The sequence below is a fragment of the Canis lupus genome, chromosome 15 (assembly GCF_048164855.1).
Source record: "Canis lupus baileyi chromosome 15, mCanLup2.hap1, whole genome shotgun sequence".
NCBI classification, from domain to species: Eukaryota; Metazoa; Chordata; class Mammalia; order Carnivora; family Canidae; genus Canis; species Canis lupus.
In genome coordinates this window covers 4,280,073-4,301,892 of record NC_132852.1, presented here as the reverse complement: position 1 = coordinate 4,301,892, position 21,820 = coordinate 4,280,073, and the positions used below count along the sequence as shown (strand labels likewise).

Below are 21,820 nucleotides of genomic sequence, written 5' to 3'. Positions count from 1 at the left end.
TAACTCTAACAGTAAAATGCTCTTAAAAACACCAATGGCTGGGATAATTAGGTGACATGTTAAAGAATCAAGATTAATCAGAACATCATTCCCTCAAATAAACATTGGTCATTTTGTGATGTGTGATTAATTGTCCATATTTTCAAATATGGTCCCCTTCTGGGTTACAACAGTAAATCCATATGTGCTTTCTCCTCTAATTGGACAATGTTTAATACACAGAACCTACTTATTACCACATGATTAGTCGGCCCCAAGCCATGAAGGTTGTACAGCCTCAACACACAGTGTTAGCGTGAAGAAAGTCGCCTCCCTTTACTGTTATTCCTTCCAAAATGCCATTACCATTCAAATAAGTGGTCTGTGGAGGAGAAAGACCTAGGGAAAACATTTGTTGAATACACAATGCTCTCTCCTTGAGCTGGGACCCTTTCTGTGTCCATCTCAGTTTTAAGAGACTCACACCCCTAAGTTGGTTGACCTAAGAGGTCGGCCACAGCGGCCGCGGAGACAGCCTAGCACCCTCGCTCACCTCTTCAAAAACGAGGGGGCTGTTGGCTCATGATTGTGATGCCAGCATTTTCCACTTGTTTGTTGAAAAAGCCTACAGAGCTCCTGCCAAAAGGAGAGCATTCATGTGACAGCAGTCAATACGGGTCAGAACGGACTAAGGCACTTTTTTCCCTTTGGCGGTGCCATGGAGTTGGTCGCTGCTGTCGATCGTCATCGCGACAGCAGCTGGCACACGTCACGCTTAGGTTGCAGTGACAAGCCCACTTAAGGTAGAAACTCTCTGTCTCCTTTACGGAAGAATCTCACGCTCTGAGTGGCATCACATGGTGCCCAGCTGACAAAGGCACAATCACGTTTATTTCTGAGCTTCTTAGAATAACACACATTCTCCAAGGATTTAAATAAAGGTGCGCACATCTTCCTGTGCGGGTCAGGAGAGTGGCAGGCTTCAAGGTGTCCCCCTGACACCTGCCGTTCGACCCTACGCACGACAGTCACACCCAAAGCAAAGCAGGCCCACAGCACGATAAGAGCAAACACGGGGAACGGGGAAACAGTGAGAAGACCAGTTTGGGTGGATATTCGGATTTCCATGCCACCCCCGGAGGAAGGCGGAGATGCCAGGCTATGGAGACGCTAGGCTGTCAGCAGTATGTCTCCTTTCTAAGCCCTTTGATCAACGGCAGTGTTCCAACGCCTCCCAAGCTTTGCTTTTTTTTTTTTTTTTTTCCACTCCCAGGCCTGGAACCTACACTAGCATAAATGGTAAAACCCAAAGGATTTAAAAACGTCCGTATGACGTTGTGTAAGTGCACATGGTAGCAGCCACCCTCAGCATCACGAAACTCAGCCAGAGAAGTCTGGAGACAATGGCCCGTACTTGGCTATGTGTCCCATGTAGGAAGGGATCCGTGAGCAGGCAGGTACAGGTGCTCAGCCTACCATGCCAGTCTTCCACGGACAGCCCCGTGGGAATAAGGGGTGGGCGAAATAAGCCTTAAAGAGCAGGACCTGAGTCCACGGGCGCGCGCACACGGCGGCCCAACACGCAGATGGACTCGCCTACCCCGCGGCATGGCCCACACTGAGCCATGGTCTGGAAGCACATGCTTCTCCTGTTGACCTGTCCTCAGAAGGTCAGGATTAGCCTGGCACTCGGTCACGATGCCTGTGCTACTCGCCTCACTTCCTCCCACCACGTAGGCTCTGGACCACCCCGCGTCAGCACAAGGACAGGGAGCCCAGACACAAGGGATTTTGGAAGAGAGAGCGGGAGGGAGCACATTCGCATAACTTCCACAGAGCGTATCGTGAGAACTGTCCTACTGTACCATCGGTTGTTGTCGACATCTCACTGTGCCGCGTGTAGAGTCCAACTTTGTCGTGTGTGTGTACAGGGCAAGACGCGGAGCATATAGGGTTTGGTGCAATCTGTGCCTTGAGGCTTCCGCTGGGGGGTCGGAGACCATGCCCCCCACCGGGAAGGGGCGCTACTTTCCCTCTTCCTCCCAAGGCTGCCACCCTTCTGCCCTCTGTCCCCGCAGGCTAATTGCGCTAACTTTTAGATTTCATATAATTGGGGCAATACCATACATATTCTTTTTTTTTGGTCTGGTTGATTACTTCTCTGATCCGTCCTTGCTGTTGTACTAAAATCTGGCCCTCCCCGCTACTGTGTAGTGTTTCATTTTAGGTGTGACACAATTTGTGTGCTCACTGTACGGTTATAGGTGGATATTTGTGTCCTTTTGTGAACGTCAACACTCCTTAATTGGACACGGCCGTGTACTATTTTTCCTGTACTGTGTCTCGGGAACCTCTGCGGTTGGCCCGACTGAAAGGCGCCTTGACTTGACTTCCAAGACCAATCTGCCTGCTAACGAAATCTACGCCGCGTGTGCCGGGGTGGGGGCTCTTCTTTGACGTGTACTTGGTGGCCTCCGTCATCGGAGGTTAACAAGAAGACAGAGTGGGGATAAAACAAAGGGTCTGTCCGGTAGGCATCCACCACTTTCTCTGGCCTTCCTGGTCTTCACCTCCTCCCTGACAACACCTCAATTTTCTAGCCGCATCGGAGAGAGGGGCTTCCACACGCAACTTTACAGACGAGAGCCTGCGTCTGGGAGCACCACGGTTTGTCCTTGGGATCCAATCTCTCTGTGACAGCATTATGCTTCAGTCTGTTTGGTTTAAGTCACCCCTGTGAAAACCCATAAGGTGCACTCCCCGTGCCATAGCCCAGCTCCTCTATCGTGGGGCCTGGCCTGACCCTGCTTCCTGGGCAGTTGCGGGACCGCGAAGACGTCCAGCCATGGAGACCCGAGAGCTGCTTTTCAGACGTGGGCCAGAGGAAAGCTCGCGGCCACTGGGCTTAAGGTTTAGTAAGAGGATTCACATCCCCGAGATTTTCAGTAAATTTCCTAGGGTGGCATGAACTTTCTCCCCAAAGCGTCCGTGCTCCGGGGAACTGATGGTGTAAGGGTCGAGGAAGAGGTCTGCACACACCTGAAGAACGCTGCGATGCAAGATAGGCATCCTGGGCCATCAAGTTCTCACTCTGACCTCCTTTGGCCAAAGGACTCCCAGAGCCACTGCAGCAGAGGCCAAGATTCCACTGGAACCAACCGCTCATCATCTGAATCCCACAGAGCAGCCAAATCTCCAGGGTAGGTCCTTCTGCCGAGGGACCTCAACAAAGATGCGAAGCCACAAAGCTTAAGCTGGCATGAAGGCCACGGCAGCCTGAAGCCAGACTCCCCCGGCCCAGGGGAGCTTCCAAGAACTCACTACCTCTGATACACTCAGCTGCTCACAGGAGTCAAGGCCACATCACAGCGCGACCGCAGTGCCTGGTCCCAAAGCGAGGGCGAGATGACTCACACTTGGTTGAAACAAACAGACCCTGACAACCGGAAAACCTCGCTGCGGCGCCTTTATTCCTGTGTGCCCCCCACCCTCAGTCCCGCTTCCCACATGACCCCCCACCCTCAGTCCCGCTTCCTGCCTCTCCCCACCCTCATCCCCACTTCCTACTTGTCCTCCCACCCTCAGTCCCGCTTCCTGCCTCTCCCCCACCCTCATCCCCACTTCCTACTTGTCCTCCCACCCTCATTCCCGCTTCCTGCCTCTCCCCCCACCCTCATTCCCACTTCCTACTTGTCCTCCCACCCTCATCCCCACTTCCTACTTGTCCTCCCACCCTCATTCCCACTTCCTACTTGTCCTCCCACCCTCAGTCCCGCTTCCTGCCTCTCCCCCACCCTCATCCCCACTTCCTACTTGTCCTCCCACCCTCATTCCCACTTCCTACTTGTCCTCCCACCCTCATCCCCACTTCCTACTTGTCCTCCCACCCTCATTCCCACTTCCTACTTGTCCTCCCCACCCTCATCCCCACTTCCTACTTGTCCTCCCACCCTCATTCCCACTTCCTACTTATCCTCCCCACCCTCATCCCCACTTCCTACTTGTCCTCCCACCCTCATTCCCGCTTCCTGCCTCTCCCCCCACCCTCATTCCCACTTCCTACTTGTCCTCCCACCCTCATTCCCGCTTCCTGCCTCTCCCCCCACCCTCATCCCCACTTCCTACTTGTCCTCCCACCCTCATTCCCGCTTCCTGCCTCTCCCCCCACCCTCATCCCCACTTCCTACTTGTCCTCCCACCCTCATCCCCACTTCCTACTTGTCCTCCCACCCTCATCCCCACTTCCTACTTGTCCTCCCACCCTCATTCCCACTTCCTACTTGTCCTCCCACCCTCATTCCCACTTCCTACTTGTCCTCCCACCCTCATTCCCACTTCCTGCCTCTCCCCCCACCCTCATCCCCACTTCCTGCCTCTCCTCCCACCCTCATTCCCACTTCCTGCCTCTCCTCCCACCCTCATTCCCACTTCCTGCCTCTCCTCCCACCCTCATTCCCACTTCCTGCCTCTCCCCCACCCTCATCCCCACTTCCTGCCTCTCCTCCCACCCTCATTCCCACTTCCTGCCTCTCCTCCCACCCTCATTCCCACTTCCTACTTGTCCTCCCACCCTCATTCCCGCTTCCTGCCTCTCCCCCCACCCTCATCCCCACTTCCTACTTGTCCTCCCACCCTCATCCCCACTTCCTACTTGTCCTCCCACCCTCATTCCCACTTCCTACTTGTCCTCCCCACCCTCATCCCCACTTCCTACTTGTCCTCCCACCCTCATTCCCACTTCCTGCCTCTCCCCCCACCCTCATCCCCACTTCCTGCCTCTCCCCCACCCTCATCCCCACTTCCTGCCTCTCCTCCCACCCTCATTCCCACTTCCTGCCTCTCCCCCACCCTCATCCCCACTTCCTGCCTCTCCTCCCACCCTCATTCCCACTTCCTGCCTCTCCCCCCACCCTCATCCCCACTTCCTGCCTCTCCTCCCACCCTCATTCCCACTTCCTGCCTCTCCTCCCACCCTCATTCCCACTTCCTGCCTCTCCTCCCACCCTCATTCCCACTTCCTACTTGTCCTCCCACCCTCATTCCCGCTTCCTGCCTCTCCCCCCACCCTCATCCCCACTTCCTACTTGTCCTCCCACCCTCATCCCCACTTCCTACTTGTCCTCCCACCCTCATTCCCACTTCCTACTTGTCCTCCCCACCCTCATCCCCACTTCCTACTTGTCCTCCCACCCTCATTCCCACTTCCTGCCTCTCCCCCCACCCTCATCCCCACTTCCTGCCTCTCCCCCACCCTCATCCCCACTTCCTGCCTCTCCTCCCACCCTCATTCCCACTTCCTGCCTCTCCCCCACCCTCATCCCCACTTCCTGCCTCTCCTCCCACCCTCATTCCCACTTCCTGCCTCTCCTCCCACCCTCATTCCCACTTCCTGCCTCTCCTCCCACCCTCATTCCCACTTCCTGCCTCTCCTCCCACCCTCATTCCCACTTCCTGCCTCTCCCCCACTCTCATTCCCACTTCCTGCCTCTCCCCCACCCTCATCCCCACTTCCTGCCTCTCCCCCACCCTCATCCCCACTTCCTGCCTCTCCTCCCACCCTCATTCCCACTTCCTGCCTCTCCCCCACCCTCATCCCCACTTCCTGCCCCTCCTCCCACCCTCATTCCCACTTCCTGCTTCTCCTCCCACCCTCATTCCCACTTCCTGCCCCTCCTCCCACCCTCATTCCCACTTCCTGCCTCTCCCCCACCCTCATCCCCACTTCCTGCCTCTCCCCCACCCTCATTCCCACTTCCTGCCCCTCCTCCCACCCTCATTCCCACTTCCTGCTTCTCCTCCCACCCTCATTCCCACTTCCTGCCTCTCCCCCACCCTCATTCCCACTTCCTGCCTTTCCCCCACCCTCATCCCCACTTCCTGCCTCTCCTCCCACCCTCATTCCCACTTCCTGCCTCTCCCCCACCCTCATCCCCACTTCCTGCCTCTCCTCCCACCCTCATTCCCACTTCCTGCCTCTCCCCTCACCCCTCATTCCCACTTGCATGTGAGCTGCTGTTCCCACTGAAGTCATGAGTGAGTGATTAGTGCGAACGAGAGTCCCTGCAGCTCTGAGGAGGAGGAGGTGGTGGTGTCTCCATCAGGTGTAGGCCCCTGGAACAGCACTTGGTGATGTCAGCATCTGACCCCTAACGGTGACGTGAAGTGAGTCAGCCAGTCCATGGCGGCTCACAGTGATGCTGGGCCCCTCACCCCATTGAAAGAGAAATATCTCCTGAAAGGACTTTTTTTTTTCCCCCTTTAAGTTGTGAGTAAAAAATAAAGCATGCAGAAGAAAAAGTCAATTCTGAATGACATGCTTTTTATAACTCGTGGCGGTGGAGTGAAAGGGGATAGGAATTTTCCACTAGCTTCCATTGGAATCGGCATGCATGCAAGGCGGTAGGGTTAGGGAGAAGGGGCAGACCTCCAGAACTGAAACTAATTATGGGAAAATGATTCAAGTCCCTTCATACTTTTACCGCAAGCATTTGGAGAATCACACTGAAAAGTTACTTCCCAAATTGCTTTGGTGTTCAAGGAAATTTGGCTTTTCTATACATTATAAAACGCGCTCGACGTTGAACAAGTGAGGACGGCAAACATGCAAACTACAAATTACATGCAGAAGTGGACCACCTTACTTTTGTAAAACTGGCACACGTCCTGTCCTCCCGCTGCCCGCGCGAACTGCCATCAGCCAGAGGCGACCGTGCATGTGGCTCTAGGAACGTTCCTCCGTAGCACGCTACACTTAAAGCGTTGTCAGCCTGAAAGGGGACGCGGTGCCCAACAACTAGCTTGCAAGAAACGGGGCTGTTTCCCTTAATGGTTTCGGAAGTTAGGAATATTCAAGTACCTGTCTTAAGGAAGGTCTCACATAATATGCAGTTCTTTTTGATTTACTGAGGTTCCAATCAACATTTCAAATCACAGAGATTGCAGTTAAAGACATGATGGGGACCGAGGGAAGGAAGGAGAGGGAGTAGATTGAGTGCACACCCTACCAAATGCAGGAGTCAATAAAGATGTTCTAGAGATGTAAGTGATACCAGTTATTTACCGGTGGGCTATATTTGCCAGCTAGGCATTGCTCAGCACCTCAAACTTTGGAATCAACTTGGACACTGCCACCCTCATTTCGAATTCCGTGCCGAGTGTCACGTAGTAGTTGCCTTTTGCAGCAGTAACCACCCAAAACCCAGCTTTGCACAGCAGCATAATCTAATAGCGCTGAAACTGTGAGCTACGTTGAGATACTAATTCTTCTAGTGGTTGGCAGGTGTTAAGTATGGTGGGGCTTCCCTTGAACATAAAACTGCGTCCCACTGCTCCTCTGGGTTCGCTGCAGGGGCCCAGGGTACCTTGGCAAACCGTTTGGGAACCGTGCTAATTACTTCCATCCAATCGTTATGCTAACATAGCTCAGTGAGCATTAAATGCCTGTTTTACCAATGAGAAATCTGAGGCTAAAAAAAGTTGACCGGGTGGGTAGTGTGTAGTTGAGCTGGGATTCACACCCTGGGGTGGTTTTGGGTCTCACTATCTGTGCTGGAATGACAACTCCACAATAGCTTCAAAAATCACAACCTTTTCCCCGCTTTGATCCAATACAAACAAAGCCACTTTATTTAGGTGGTTTTTTTGTTTGTTTGTTTTTGTTTTGTTTTGTTTTTAATCAGGTTGCTCATGCAAGAACTACTTGAATTGGAATAACTCAAAATATGAATAAATTCAATGGAATAATTCATGGATTTCACTTTTCTCAGAGTCATTTTGTTTTCATTCCAATGGGCTAGGGGTAGCACAAGTATTCAGAGAATAGATCATTTTCTTCCTACACTTGAAGCCACTGAACTCCAACAAAATACAACCCATGACTCAGACATTTATTTATTTATTATTTATTTTTAGACTAATGGGAACTGCATGAATTCTTTCTTGGTCTTCCAAGAGCAAATGCCTTTTATGCTTGATCCGGAAAGAATTGAGTTTCGGAATGTGAAATCACTAATTTACCTAACTGAATACTTTTAACCCTCTTTGGGCAGCTGGAACAGTTTAATCTATAGCTCTCTGCAGTTGCTGTGAAATCACTTCTTCAAAGTTCATTTCTTGAGGCGGTATTTAGGAACAAACAGATGAAAGCTGCAGACAGAGGTAAATAAAATCACTCATAGCAGCTGGGGTCATGGTGTTACAGCAAAATTTGTCAAACATTTCATTTTTAATATCCTTTCCTAGAAAAAAACCCAAAAACCTCTTTATTGAGGTCTAAAACACAGGAAGTGTATAGAGTATAGTATTCTTAAATCGACAGCCTCATGAACTTTTAAAATATGAATTTACATGTGCAACCAGCTCTGAGATTAAGATATAAAATGTTTCCAGCAGCCCAGAAATGTCCCTCTTGCTCCTTCCCACTTAATAACCTTGCTTGCACCACCTCCAGCACCCCCACTCCCAACATCTCCCACCCAGAAATCATCATCCTGACTTCGGTCACCATTGATAAGTTTGGTCTATTCTCGAACATGATATAAATGGGATCATGCAGAAAGCATTCTTTTGTGTGTGGCTTCTTTTGCTGCATGATGCCTGTGATGTCATTTAATTTTAGCAGTAACCTGTTACGTTATTTTCAAAAAATTGAATTGCAGTGCATGAGCACTTCAAATCAGTCCCCAGGATCAACATTTGCAAGTCAAAATAATCATTCTATTGTGAGAAAGCGACTAGTGGAAAGTTCATTAAAGAATGTCATTTAGCTGTTCCAACCTGGTACCATATAATCAGCCACAAAACGTATCTCAAGTCCTCCTGAGTTGGACAGACCAACAGATTTTATATATAGCAAGTAAGTATGTAAGAAAGGTTACTTTAGTGCAACGTATAACTCTATATGCCATGTCTGCGTCTGCATTTAAATGGATTCCTTCTTAGACTGAAATTTTACGCAAATGTTACTTTAGGATAAGTTGGTAATCCTACAGAAATTAGAATAGTATGCACTTAAATTCCATATGAAGCAGCGGCATCTTCATTTTATGGCCCATTTTTGCCTGTCTGTTGTTACTCAACCATTGGAGAGCAAATGACTCCCCCAGTTACATGAATGGCATGCCCCTGAAACAAAAGCTTGAAATGAACTCCCTCTAAAAATGAATCAGAAGCTAGTATTTTGTAAAGAGAAGTCTGATACAACATGTATTTTGTAGGAGGATACTCGCTCATTTCAGGTCGGGGGGGCATAATTAGAAGCTCACTGATTTGTCCCAAGTCATAATCACTATTTGCAGTTCCCAGCTGAGGCTCTGTTCTCGTGGAGTCCAACTACAGCCATCCCCAGAGCACTGTGTGTGTGGCTTCTGGAACAGTTTCCCCGCGCTGCAAGCCACAGACAGAAGTGGAATGTGCTTAGAGCTCGTGTCCCGTCTTCCAAAGCGAACGGCAGCCCCACTTGGCTGTCGACGTCTCAGAGGTGAACAGTAAACGCTGAAACATACTTAATATGCTTCTTATAGAATTCCAGATCAAGAAATGAAGATGTGTTAAAATGAGTCCAAAAAAAAAAGAAGAAGCCATACTATTTTCTTTTTAAGACTATATTTATTTATTCATGAGAGAGAGAGAGAGAGAGAGAGAGAGAGAGAGAGAGAGGCAGAGACACAGGCAGAGGGAGAAGCAGGCTCCATGCAGGGAGCCGATGTGGGACTCGATCCCAGGACCCCGGGATCAGGCCCTGGGCTGAAGGCAGACAGATGCTCAATTGCTGAGACCCCTGGGCTGCCCAAACCATACCATCCTGTCTTGCCACATAATTTGGGCACTGAAACTTGTTTTGGTTTTGCTGCACTGTTTCTGATTAGAAAAAAAAAAAATTCTACTGTTGATCAGGTTTTAAATAAACTGTCAACATGCTTCAAAATGCATTACGGATTTAAAAATTAACATGGCATAATTAAACAAACAGTTTGTATTCTGTAATGAGAGTTAAGAAAGAAAGAAGAAAAAAAAAACATCACTTTGCTTCTGCAAAGCCCAGGCAAGTGTACAATTTCCTAAACTACGTGCACACGGGCCACTGAGTTATGTGAATGAATATGAAAGGCTTTCAGCTTTAAACACTTGTGAGAATAAAGACGGAACCAGAGGTCAAATTAGAGGTAATCTAATATTAGACTTGAGGCGGGGGGTGGGGGAGTACACTTTCCCTCCTAAATGGTTCACAAAAACATGAACTTTCGCTGTTATAAAATCATAGAATTAAAAAAGCTGCGGCTACAGCTTTATGGAAATGAGAACGCCGCACTTGCCTAAATATTTCCCGGGGCTATTCCTATCAGTGCAGCAACTCTCGTTTGTGGTTTGGGCGGCTTTGTTCAAGGTCAGCGGGTGAAGCTGAAGGCCGCCCGCGCGGCTCCCCTCCACCGCACGTAAGGGAGCATCCGTACGCCAGCTCGCAGAAACGTCAAATCAGTGAGGACAGCATAGGAGACTATGTCGCCTCCCTTAATCCTAATTCACGGTAATGTGGACAGGATGATGTCCCGGCAAGAAAATGTGAATAGGTCAGAAGACGGCTATCGGCCACACGGAGAAAATATCACAAAAGTACATTTTGCTGACGGCGGGTCGGCGGGTGGGCGCCCGTCACACACGGAAGGCGGAATGCCTTATGGCTAAATGCTCCTGCGGATTAGTCCCATGTCCTTGAGCGGCTGCCCGTGGTATCCCCCCAACTGTCTGCACCTCCGGGTTTGCTAGCAACAGCAGGAGAAGCGGGAGCGCTGGCGGGAGGCCTGCGGAGATGTGCGGAGCCCAGCTCGCAGGCCACTCAAGCCCAATCCCCGGCCCCCCCCAGCAAGCCCGCCGCATCCCCGAGTCCCCGTCCCTCCCCTCCTGTGCGAGGAGCAACACAGGCTTCCTGCCTGCCTCCTACAGAACCAGCTCGCCTTGAAAGCATCTTCAAGACAAAAATAATTTAAATTCCTTTAGCCCTTTCCTGCCTTTCCGGGCCACCTAGTATAGTAATTGTGACACGGGATATTTATTTCATGTTATAGAGAAAAAGAAACAACAACAACAAAAAAACCCTGTGTTAAGGACGATCACGCTGCCGTGTCCCTAGAAATCTCCGCAGGATTTCAGCAAAGCCCGTGAAGACAGAAAGGGACGGCAGGGATAGCGCAGGTAAAGGACGGAAACGAGCTTTGGGATCTGAATACTTCAGCACAGAAGTGAAAAAGCAACACTGCTCACGCCCGGTGGCACATTGTTTTTAGGTGAGCACAAGTACCTCGGTGCGGTGGTGAGCGCGCGGGGCGGGCCGTGGGCCGCCCGGGGACGAGCTAGGCCTGGGGCCCCGGGTCCTGCGGCCTCCCTCGGAAGGAGGGAAGTCAACACTCTGACTTCTGGGGCCTCGGCCCCCGCAGCTCCTGCCCGTCTATGATGCTGCACAAACGGGGGCACGGAGCTCGGTGGGCTTCCGTCTCCAGTGTGAGGGCACGCGTGTCCGTGGGGACACACGCCTCGCGGTGCCGCCTGCCGTGCACAGACCCGACACCCCGCTGCCGCTGTCCCTCTCCGAACACCTGCCGTCGGGAGGCACGTGCACACTGTTGGACCGAAGAAGAAACCCCCGTTCTGTTTGCCCGAAGGCCTCACCTGATGGCCAGAAGCGCGTCTGAGCGCCGTGGGTCAGGGCGCCGCGGGCTGGGCCGGGAGGAAGGAGCAGCGGCGGGGCGGCGCCCGAGGGACCGAGCTGCACCTGCTGCCCGAGAGAGACGCGGGGACGGCGGCGACAGCGGGGGGGCCCCCCCCGGCCTGGGGCACTGCCCTCCGCCACACACGGCAGGCCCTCCGCCGGGGAGGCCGTGGGCCGGGCCACTAGGGGAGCGACGTCCTCCGTGGCAGACTGGCCCTGGCGCCGGGGCTGGCGGGCACGGGGCTCCGGAGCATCCCCGGCCTGGTGGCCCAGGCTGGGCGCCCACCCGAGCAGCCACGCCGTGCCTGAGGCCGTGCCCTGAGGCCATGCCCGAGGCCGTGGCCCCCTCCCCCGGGCACTGGAGCCGCCCTGTCTTGCTGCGGGTGATGGGGGCGGGGGGTGGCTCTCGGGCTCCCTGTCGCCACCGTGGGGGCCCACTGAGCCCCGCAGCCGCCCTGCCCCGGCCTGTCCTGCTGCCTGCGTGCCTCTGGCTAGGCCCCGGTCGGGGGGACACCCAAGTGGAGGCATAGGACAGTCAAGCGAAATTGCCGTATTAATGGATGAATAAAGAAACACAGATTTAATATATAAAGAAATATACCCTGTACACGACATATATGTTCATATACAAGGAAATTCATATAAAACCATCTTGCAGATGCAAACTGCTATTACCATTCTTGCTTTATATAAGCAAACACATCATCTTAGAATATCTGCTGCATTTATTGGCTCTGCTGCCTCGGGAGTACCTACAAGGTGTTGTGAGCCAGAGCTCTAGCAAACGTTGGGGTAAATACACACGTACCGTAAAAACCCTTTTAAAAGCCACACACATGTAAAACATGGCACCTTTTCCCATATGAAATGCCCCAATTCATTTATGTTACTATACCAGCCTCAGCGTACTTAAGAGGGCGTATATGTAAAATAGCTGATACTGATGAAAAAAATAGCCATTTTATCAGTAGGAAATGACTGGGATGCTTTGAGGGGAAAAATATACTCTCTCCTGAGGGAAACATGCAAAGAGGCAAAGAGATGCGAGCTTATGGGATGAAAACCCCCAATTAAATAATGAAGAGAGATATGTAGTTACACTCACAGATTAAGTAAAGAAATATGGCTTAAGGGAGCATAGATATTCTGTATTCAAATTATTTAAAATTTTGTCAGTCACAGGAGGAGGGGGACAAGCTATTAACTTCAGCGTGGCACTGACTGATGCATGCAGCTCTACTCCCCAACACGTTTTCACGCTTATAGTCATCAACATGCACTTTTGGTCTCTTTATGACCAGAGAAAATAGGAAAGGGGTTATCTTTTTTGTAGTTAAGTAAAACTATTTTTATTTGAGATAACGTGATAATCTGTTTTAAATTTTTTAATTTATTTTTTGTATATTTTTTATTGAGGTTCGATTTGCCAACATATAGCATAAAACCCAGTGCTCATCTCATCAAGTGCCCCCCAGTGCCTGTCACCCAGTCACCCCCACTCCCTGCCCACCTCCCTTTCCACCACCCCTTGTTCATTTCCTAGAGTTAGGGGTCTCTCATGGTCTGTCTCCCTCCCTGACATTTCCCACTCATTTTCTCTCCTTTCCCCTATAATCCCTTTCACTAATTTTTATATTCCCCATATGAATGAGACCATATGTTTGTCCTTCTCTGATTGACTTATTTCACTCAGCATAATACCCTCCAGTTCCATCCACGTCAAAGAAAATGGTGGATATTTGTCGTTTCTAATGGCTGAGGAATATCCCACTGTATACAGAGACCACAGCTTCTTGATCCATCATCTGTCGATGGACACCGAGGCTCCTTCCACAGTGTGGCTATTGTGGCCATTGCTGCTAGAAACATCGGGGTGCAGGTGTCCCGGCGTTTCACTGCATCTGTATCTTTGGGGTAAATCCCCAGCAGTGCAATTGCTGGGTCGTAGGGCAGGTCTATTTTTAACTCTCTGAGGAACCTCCACACAGTTTTCCAGAGTGGCTGCACCAGTTCACATTCCCACCAACAGTGCAGGAGGGTTCCCCTTTCTCCACATCCCCGCCAACATTTGTGGTTTCCTGTATTGTTAATTTTCCCCATTCTCACTGCTGTGAGGTGGGATCTCATGGTGGTTTTGATTTGTATTTCCCTGATGGCCAGTGATGCAGAGCATTTTCTCATGTGCTTGTTGGCCATGTCTATGTCTTCCTCTGTGAGATTTCTGTTCATGGCTTTTGCCCATTTCAGGATTCGATTGTTTGTTTCTTGGGTGTTGAGTTTAATAAGTTCTTTATAGATCTTGGAAACTAGCCCTTTCTCTGATATGTCATTTGCAAATATCTTCTCCCACTCTGTAGGTTGTCTTTGAGTTTTGTTGACTGTTTCTTTTGCTGTGCAGAAGGTTTTTATCCTGATTAAGTCCCAACAGTTCATTTTTGCTTCTCTTTCCCTTGCCTTCATAGATGTATCTTGCAAGAAGTTGCTGTGGCCAAGTTCAAAAAGGGTGTTGCCTGTGTTCTCCTCTAGCATTTTGAAGGAATCTTGCCTCACATTTAGATCTTTCATCCATTTTGAGTTTATCTTGTGTATGGTGTAAGAGAGTGGTCTAGTTTCATTCTTCTGCATGTGGATGTCCAATTTTCCCAGCACCATTTATTGAAGAGACTGTCTTTCTTCAGTGGATAGTCTTTCCTCCTTTATCGAATATTAGTTGATCATAAAGTCGAGGGTCCACTTCTGGGTTCTCTATTCTGTTCCATTGATCTATGTGTCTGTTTTTGTGCCAGGACCACACTATCTTGATGACCACAGCTTTGTAGTACAACCTGAAATCTGGCATTGTGATGCCCCCAGCTACGGTTTTCTGTTTTAATATTCCCCCTGGCTATTCGGGGTCTTTTCTGATTCCACACAAATCTTAAGATGATTTGTTCCAACTGTCTGAAGATAGTCCCTTGTATTTGTATAGGGATTGCATTGAACCTATAAGTTGCCCTGGATAGCATAGACATTTTCACAATATTAATTCTTCCAATCTGTGAGCATGGAATATTTTTCCATCTCGTTGTGTCTTCCTCAATAAGAAAGGGGTTATCTAGACACAGTATCAAATAACAAAGGGTCACTCATAAACTATTAATAGAAACAAGCTAAAAAGATAGAACAAATTAGTTATAGGAAGTACTTGAAAGAGCCTCTGTGGGGTGGGCTCCATGGAGTGATGCTGATGGAGACAGGTTTGCTTATTAACATCCTAGAAAACCTTAAGCGCCTAACTCCGGCCATGGAGAGAAAGGACTGAAATGACAGACAGTCAATGGTAGGCACACGGCTTTGGTATGGACTTTTCTAGGCTGGACAAATTCAAGTATGGCGTCAATACGAAGAGGAAACAGGAGACCTTTCCAGCCGACGGAGCATCTGAACACTATCTCCAGTGTATGAGCAGCATATTTGCCTGCCGACTACTCCTAGTGTTTCAGAGGACAAAGATGTGCTTGGGTCATGAGTCCTCAGCCTTTTCCTCTTTAACCTCCACATATCACCCTAAATACTGCTGAGCACTTAGGAAGTAGAATCCCTAGATTTAAACACACATGCACACACACCCCCACACACTTTATAAGGAGCAGGAAGAAAGCCCATTTTGCCACTTTTCTGTCCGAAACCTCAAAAGATATTTCAGTTTCTTCATGACAGGGAACCAAGAACATTAGGTCAAAAGCCTTCCAAACAGAAAATCCCTGGATTTAATAATCTTGCCTCCAAGTTTTCAAGCTAATTTTAAGAGCACATGCTTTGCGTGTTGTTATGAGAGTGTGTGGGCACACACAACTTCCATATCCCAAGCAAACAAGAACATCAATCTGTAGTGTGAGGAGATCTAAAAATCAACGAAACAAGTACAGAATGTTTTTTTGGTATTAAAAGGCAACCCAGCAGCACCATGGAGGCCTTTGAGGAGGGCATGCGATGGGGCAGTGTATAACCGTGGAAGGGGGAAGGAGACTCAGGCCAAGGCAGATGGCAGGCAAGGGCTGGAGGTTGAAGTAGCCTAAGGCTCTGGCGTAGCCAGGAGGCAAGGTGCACGGAGGAAAGCAGGCCGAGACTGGAGAGGACAGATGGGAAGGAGTATGGGCCGCCAAGTGAGGGAATCTGCACTTCATCTTACAGGCACGACCATGAGGGAGTAATGTGAGCCGCCGAGCAACCACGACACTCAGGGAGGGGTGACTTGTGTGCAGTTAGGGGCTTTGTGACCATCCAGACACAGAAGAGGATGCTGAACACTGGGTAGGAAGATGGGACCGAGTCAGGAGGGAGTCCTGACGTAGCAAAGAAACATTCTTTGAGGGTGCGTGTGTGTGCAAGAGAGTAATTTGTTTCTACGTTGAAATGCTAGCGATAAAGTGTTTGCAGTGGAACCTCCTGCAATTTGTTGGTTTCCTAGGGAAATTAGAGCATTCAGAGGACAAAAACTAATTAGTTAGAAAAGGTTATCAGGACACGGAGCTTTATTTAAAAAGAAAAGACCTCTCAACCAAGGACTATATAGTTGGTACGGGACCAAGATCACAATCTCGAAGTTGGGGATAGTTTTCGTACATTATCTGTGTTTTCCTTTCCCCAGCCAATTTCAAGATTACTTTCCTTTTGGTCGAAAAAATGATGATGATAATCTTGGTGAGATGAAATGTGGCAAGGGAAGCATTTTAACATGTAATCAATCTGCCATAGTTACCTTGCAAACAAACTTATTTTTCCTGTCAAATTTAATCATTCCAAATGTTGGAGGAGTAATCAAAAACCCCGGGATATATTTTACATCTATCTATCTTATCTATCTATCTATCTATCTATCTGTCTATGTTAAAATAGTTTACTCTGGTTGCTTGAACTCCAATGCATTGCCAACTTGAAAGGCTATGCTTAGGGTGCACTCTTTTTTAATAAATCAAACCAATACTGAGCAACAACCTCATGCAACTACAATGACAGTGATAGCCTTGAAATGTTCATGGAATTTAGATAATTTACTTGAGCTCTAAGGAGAGAGAAACAGCTCAAGGACCTACATTTTTAGTGCTTAGACCAATGATTTAAGAAGGGGGCAAAATGAACATGCACACCATCCTTCAAACTGTAAGGGGGACCTTTTTTGGGAGGCACTTGGACCCATGAATCGGAATCACCACATGATCATCTTCTGACATGAGGGCAACGTCAAACATTCCTGCAAGACATGAGTGTGTGAAGCCACCCGTGTGAAAGGAGGAAGAACCCCATCTCCTCCCTGGGGAGGGTCAAGTATCTTGGAACTGTTTTGAGAAAAGCAGCTAAGTGCAGATGACAAAGACAGAAAGGGCTGCCCAAGGAGAGTGGAGCACGACACTGCCCACAGGGGCAGAGGAGATCTCAGTTGTCTCACATTTTCCCTTGAACAAAGTCTTCCTTACGCTAGGACAGAATGGCACTGGGCAGATTTCTATATTTCTGGGCTTCAGTTGCAGGCAGTAAAAAACAAGTGATACTAAACAGAAATACATTCCTGGGCAATAAATAAGGAAAGAAGGAAGAGGACTAAGTACGGCTTCTCTGTTGTGAAAGAGTACTCAGTTGTCACAGCACCCATTTCTCCTAAAATCTTATTTTCACTGCTTCAAGTGTAAGAGCACAAACCTTTTTGGGAATCAACACAAAACTGTCTACTTCTTTTTAAAAAATAGTTATTTATTTATTCATGAAAGACACAGACCAAGAGAGAGAGGCAGAGACACAGGCAGAGGGAGAAGCAGGCTCCCTGCAGGGAACCCAATGTGGGACTCAATCCCACATCCTGGGATCAGACCTGAACCGAAGGCAGGTGCCCAACTGCTGAGTCACCCAGGCATCCCCCAAAAATGTCTACTTCTTGATATCACTGTCTGTTCCTCATTCGTCCCCCAGACCTCAATGAGATACTGGGTATCCTCTAGGATTTTACTTTACTGAGTTGTATATACCCTATACAGACACTATCTGCATGTATACTGTGGACATAAGCGCTCTAGGTACCCCCGCAGCACACGCATACGTGTATCTGTAATTTGCTTCCATGTAACATTAACGACACCCACACACCCACCACGTGCATGCACTTTGTCGTCCCCAAAGCCTGAAAAATACTGACTTAAAAAGCGTTCTGTATTCTATTGTTTTCAAGCTTAGAAAAAATTTTGGTAATAATGTTAAAATTTTCTACTTATAAAAATTGGGTCTTTTATGGTTTTTAAAGTACTTGAGTCTGATTTTAAATGGGAAATTGACTTTAAAATGTCAGATTATAAATAAGCTTCTCAAATGTGTCTTGATGGTTGTAACCACTTTTGACCCTGTAGTTCTAGGATGGGGGGAGGGACCAAAGGACCCCCTTTCCTCCTCTGGTTATATGATTTAGAGTGACAACGGACCAAATCATTTTTATTTTAGTGCTTAAGTACTAAAATCAATAAGGGAATTAAGACCTTTATTACACTAGTTTATAAATTATTACTTCAGAGTATGGACTTGAACCAAACTCCAGCTTGAACATATCTTTAATAAGCCCAAACTTTCCAGAATAAGTCTTTCTAAATATTATCTTTGCTGGGTGTTAAGAGTAACTAAGACAACTCCTCTGGATGACTTATTTAGCTTTAACTTTAACCTCAAAAATTCTATTACTCCCATGGTGATGAGAAAGAGGGAGAGTGTCTGCGTGTGTGAGAGAGTATGTGAACGAGAGAGAGAGCGGAGAGAGAGGGAGGGACGGAAAGGAGAAATAAACTTCTGTCGAGTTCTTATAAATTGTCTCTTCAAATCATAAAATTAAAATTTTAAAAAGGCAGGGGAAGGGAGGAAGCATAAATTAAGAAAGAACGTAGCCACGAAAATGCTTGGGCTAGTTATCAACCAGCTAGTTAACTCAGGCTTCACAAGGGTTTCACTCTTCGGATTTTATGAAGTTGGTATTAGAGATATTTCTTGGACTGTCAAGGAATAGCACGTGATTTCATGTTTTTACAGTAGTCTAATCTATTTTGGTTCATGTGGAGAAGCAAAGGCTTCACCTGCGAGACTTTTCAAGTGATGAAGCTGCAGGAATGGTCAGGTTTCGCACTATCTGCCCGGTGACTGGGAGAACCAGGGAGCGCCCATTAACCCTGGCCATAACAACAAGGAGGGAGATGGGACATGCACGGTGGAGGGGCAGAGTCAATGGCAAGCAAGAAATGCAAGCAGTAAACCCACAGTTCTAATACCAATCCTGAGACTTATTATAATATCTCCCAAGGCACAGTTTATAAGTTGCACCAACCAAGAAGCCTTGGACTCTAAGGGAGAAACACTACCCTCCCCATTCTGCTTTCTCACTCTTACAGGCAGAAGTACAGAATTACTCTGTGGTTAAGACTGTAGGAGAAACGATGTTTGGTGACTGGTTCTATGAATGGTTTCTGTGCAGAGAATTACAAGTTTTAAAGAAAGGCATTACAAGCAGTTTTAAACTCATCTTTCAATTGTTTGATTGAATTAAAAAAAAATTCTCAGTTATAACTATGAAGAAAAAAAATAAAAATAGGGCTTTCTGTCCTCGTGAACTTGTACTTTGGGTTAATGAGTAGAATTGTGGCTCCTACCGGAGGATCACGCAATACAAAAATGAAAGGAAATTACTTTTTAAGTATCCAACGTTATATATGCACACGGTGACTGTAAAAGCAGGGCTTAGCTGATCCTTCAAACATTTCTCTGACCAGTCAGAAACACTGTTTGGTACAGGAGGACACTGGGAACCCCTAAAGTTAAGCAACATCCTCAGACTGGAGGAAGAATAGGAGAGCAAGTGTCCACAGCCCAAAGCCCCCATGCTCTTTCCCACACACTGGACATCCCACATTTATATTTAATGACGTGATCTTACTGCCAAAGACATAGGTATCTATGCCCACAGCAGTGGAATTAGCTTCTTCACTCCCTTGTGTTGAGTTGGCATTGCCCACACACCCAGCATGTGAAGTGATGAAGGTCCTAGTGCAGGACTATGACTTTGCCTGGCACCTGACATGATGAACTTGTGAAAACTCATACATGTTAGGAAAGACTTAATGGGTCCCATGTGTGATGAACAAGGTAAAAGACAAGCAGAGGTGCCTGCAGAACGCGGGACTGAGTGATGCTGTGAGTGATGGGGTAATCCAACGGTGAGCCATTCCTCATACTCTATCTTAGTCTTCCCAAGTCTCTGTTTCGGGCGGGGGGTGGGAGTGAATGGGTGACGGGCACTGGGTGTTATTCTGTATGTTAGTAAATTGAACACCAATAAAAAAAAAAAAAAAAAAGTCTCTGTTTCAAGAAACTACGAGTCTAGAATGTGAGAGAAACAGTGATGCTTCTTAGAATCAAATGTTCCTGTTCTGCCGAACGTGGACAGACCTGCAGCTTGACGTGCCTGCTGACAGCACCACCCTCTGCCCACCTCTGAGCTGGGGCCTCACTGCTTCCCCTGCCGGCCAAGGTGTGGCCTTCTAGAGGTGACCAAAAACAACCATCACAAAAAAAAAAAAAAAAAAAAAAAAAAACCAAAAAACATCACTCTGTCCTGCACATGATGTGACTAAGCTGCCAGATTTTAAGTCAACATAAAATCACATTGCATTGTACTGCTAGTGAGAAAACCAAACAACCAACCAACCAATCAACTAACCAACCAACCAGCAAGATTAGAGCAAGGCACAGGTCTTCCAAAAGATTTTTTTAAAGGAAAGGGAAAATATTGAGGGATGAGGTTTTTGATCATTTGTCCGCTGTGTTTCTGATACATGTTATCTTCCAGCTTGAGAATTACATACAGGACAACATGAAGAAAGAGATGGTAGAGATGCAACAGAATGCAGTACAGAACCAGACTGCCGTGATGATAGAAATTGGAACAAACCTACTAAATCAAACAGCAGAGCAAACACGGAAGTTAACAGATGTCGAAGCACAAGTAAGCACTAAAACAAAACGTGTAATGGTCCAGCTAGATTAGCTACTAGCAAGAAATTGAGCCACATGGTTACCTGATTCAATAGTGGGAAAATGAAGAAACTGTGAAGGTAGCAGGAAAAAAAATGATATGAAAATAAAAATTTGTAGTTAGATAAGAATTTAAAATCAGGAAACATATTTTCATCTTTTTTTAAGATTTATTTATTTATTTTAGAGAGGGAGGTGGCAGGGGAGGGCAGAGGTGAGGGAAAAGGGGGAGAGAGAGAGAGAGAGAGAGAAAGAGAGAGATTCCCAAGCAGACTCGCCACTGAGCATAAAGCCAGACATGGGGCTCCATTCCATGACCCTGAGATCATGACCTGAGTGGAAATCAAGAGTCAGACATTCAACTGACTGAGCCACCCAGGTGGCTGTTTTCATCTTTAATACTGAGGTTAAATTATATTTTTTCTACTAAAGACCTGTGAGTCATTTCATATGATGCATACTTGACAGCTACATGATAAGTGCCCCTCTGCCTCGCTGGGTATCTTCTGGATAAGTTCTTAACTGTTTCATGCATTTGAGAAATGAAAGGCACCGAAGGAGAGTGTAAGAAACTTTGTTCTTCAATCTAACTTTTAAGATACAACCAAATCTCAAAGAACTGTGAAAACAATTTGTGGCATAAGTTTATAGACAAAGTGGCAAAGAGTTTACAAGCAGCAGTGGTCGTGGCACCGAGGGCTTACCCATCTGCAGAAGGCCTCAAGTTCCCTGATGGCTCGAGCCCCGCCATCAACGGGGTGAGTGAATCTGAGCAAGGCACCCGCTTCTGTGGACCTCGGGGGTTTTAACTGTAAAGTGAGGGCTGGGTCTTAGACTGGCTGCACTCTTTTAGCTCGCAGATTTTACGAGCTGCTGATTAATAGCAGTAGGAGAGAGGAATATGAAGATAACAAAATGATAACACCAAGACATTAAACATCAAAACAAAATTCATCAAGTCATGCCAAATGACACACAACCTGTGACTGAATAAGAATAGTCCACTGGGACAGAGTGGGTGGGGATGGGAGTGCGGGACACCTGGGGGGCTCAGTTGGTGAAGCATCTGCCTTTGGCTCAGGTCATGATCCCAGGGTC

At 47.9% G+C, this 21,820-nt stretch overlaps 2 protein-coding genes across 9 annotated transcripts in view; one reads left to right on the top strand and one right to left on the bottom strand.

Annotated features, from left to right (window-relative positions):
- Nucleotides 1-21,820, bottom strand: part of MCPH1 (microcephalin 1) — a 232,935-nt gene that overhangs the window by 80,886 nt on the left and 130,229 nt on the right. The window contains exon 12 of one of the 8 annotated variants that reach the window (XM_072775790.1): nucleotides 8,070-8,124. The exons of 6 other annotated variants lie outside the window; for them this stretch is intronic. In XM_072775790.1, coding sequence (XP_072631891.1) covers nucleotides 8,085-8,124 — 40 coding nt within the window. In that variant the 3' untranslated portion in view covers nucleotides 8,070-8,084. Of the gene's footprint in view, nucleotides 1-8,069; nucleotides 8,125-21,820 lie in introns of those variants that run through there. One more of the 8 variants, XM_072775788.1, reaches the window with a different exon arrangement.
- The window catches only part of ANGPT2 (angiopoietin 2), a 53,651-nt gene that overhangs the window by 9,825 nt on the left and 22,006 nt on the right, over nucleotides 1-21,820 (top strand). Inside the window, exon 2 of the mRNA XM_072775792.1 lies at nucleotides 20,538-20,693. Coding sequence (XP_072631893.1) covers nucleotides 20,538-20,693 — 156 coding nt within the window. The remainder of the gene's footprint in view (nucleotides 1-20,537; nucleotides 20,694-21,820) is intronic.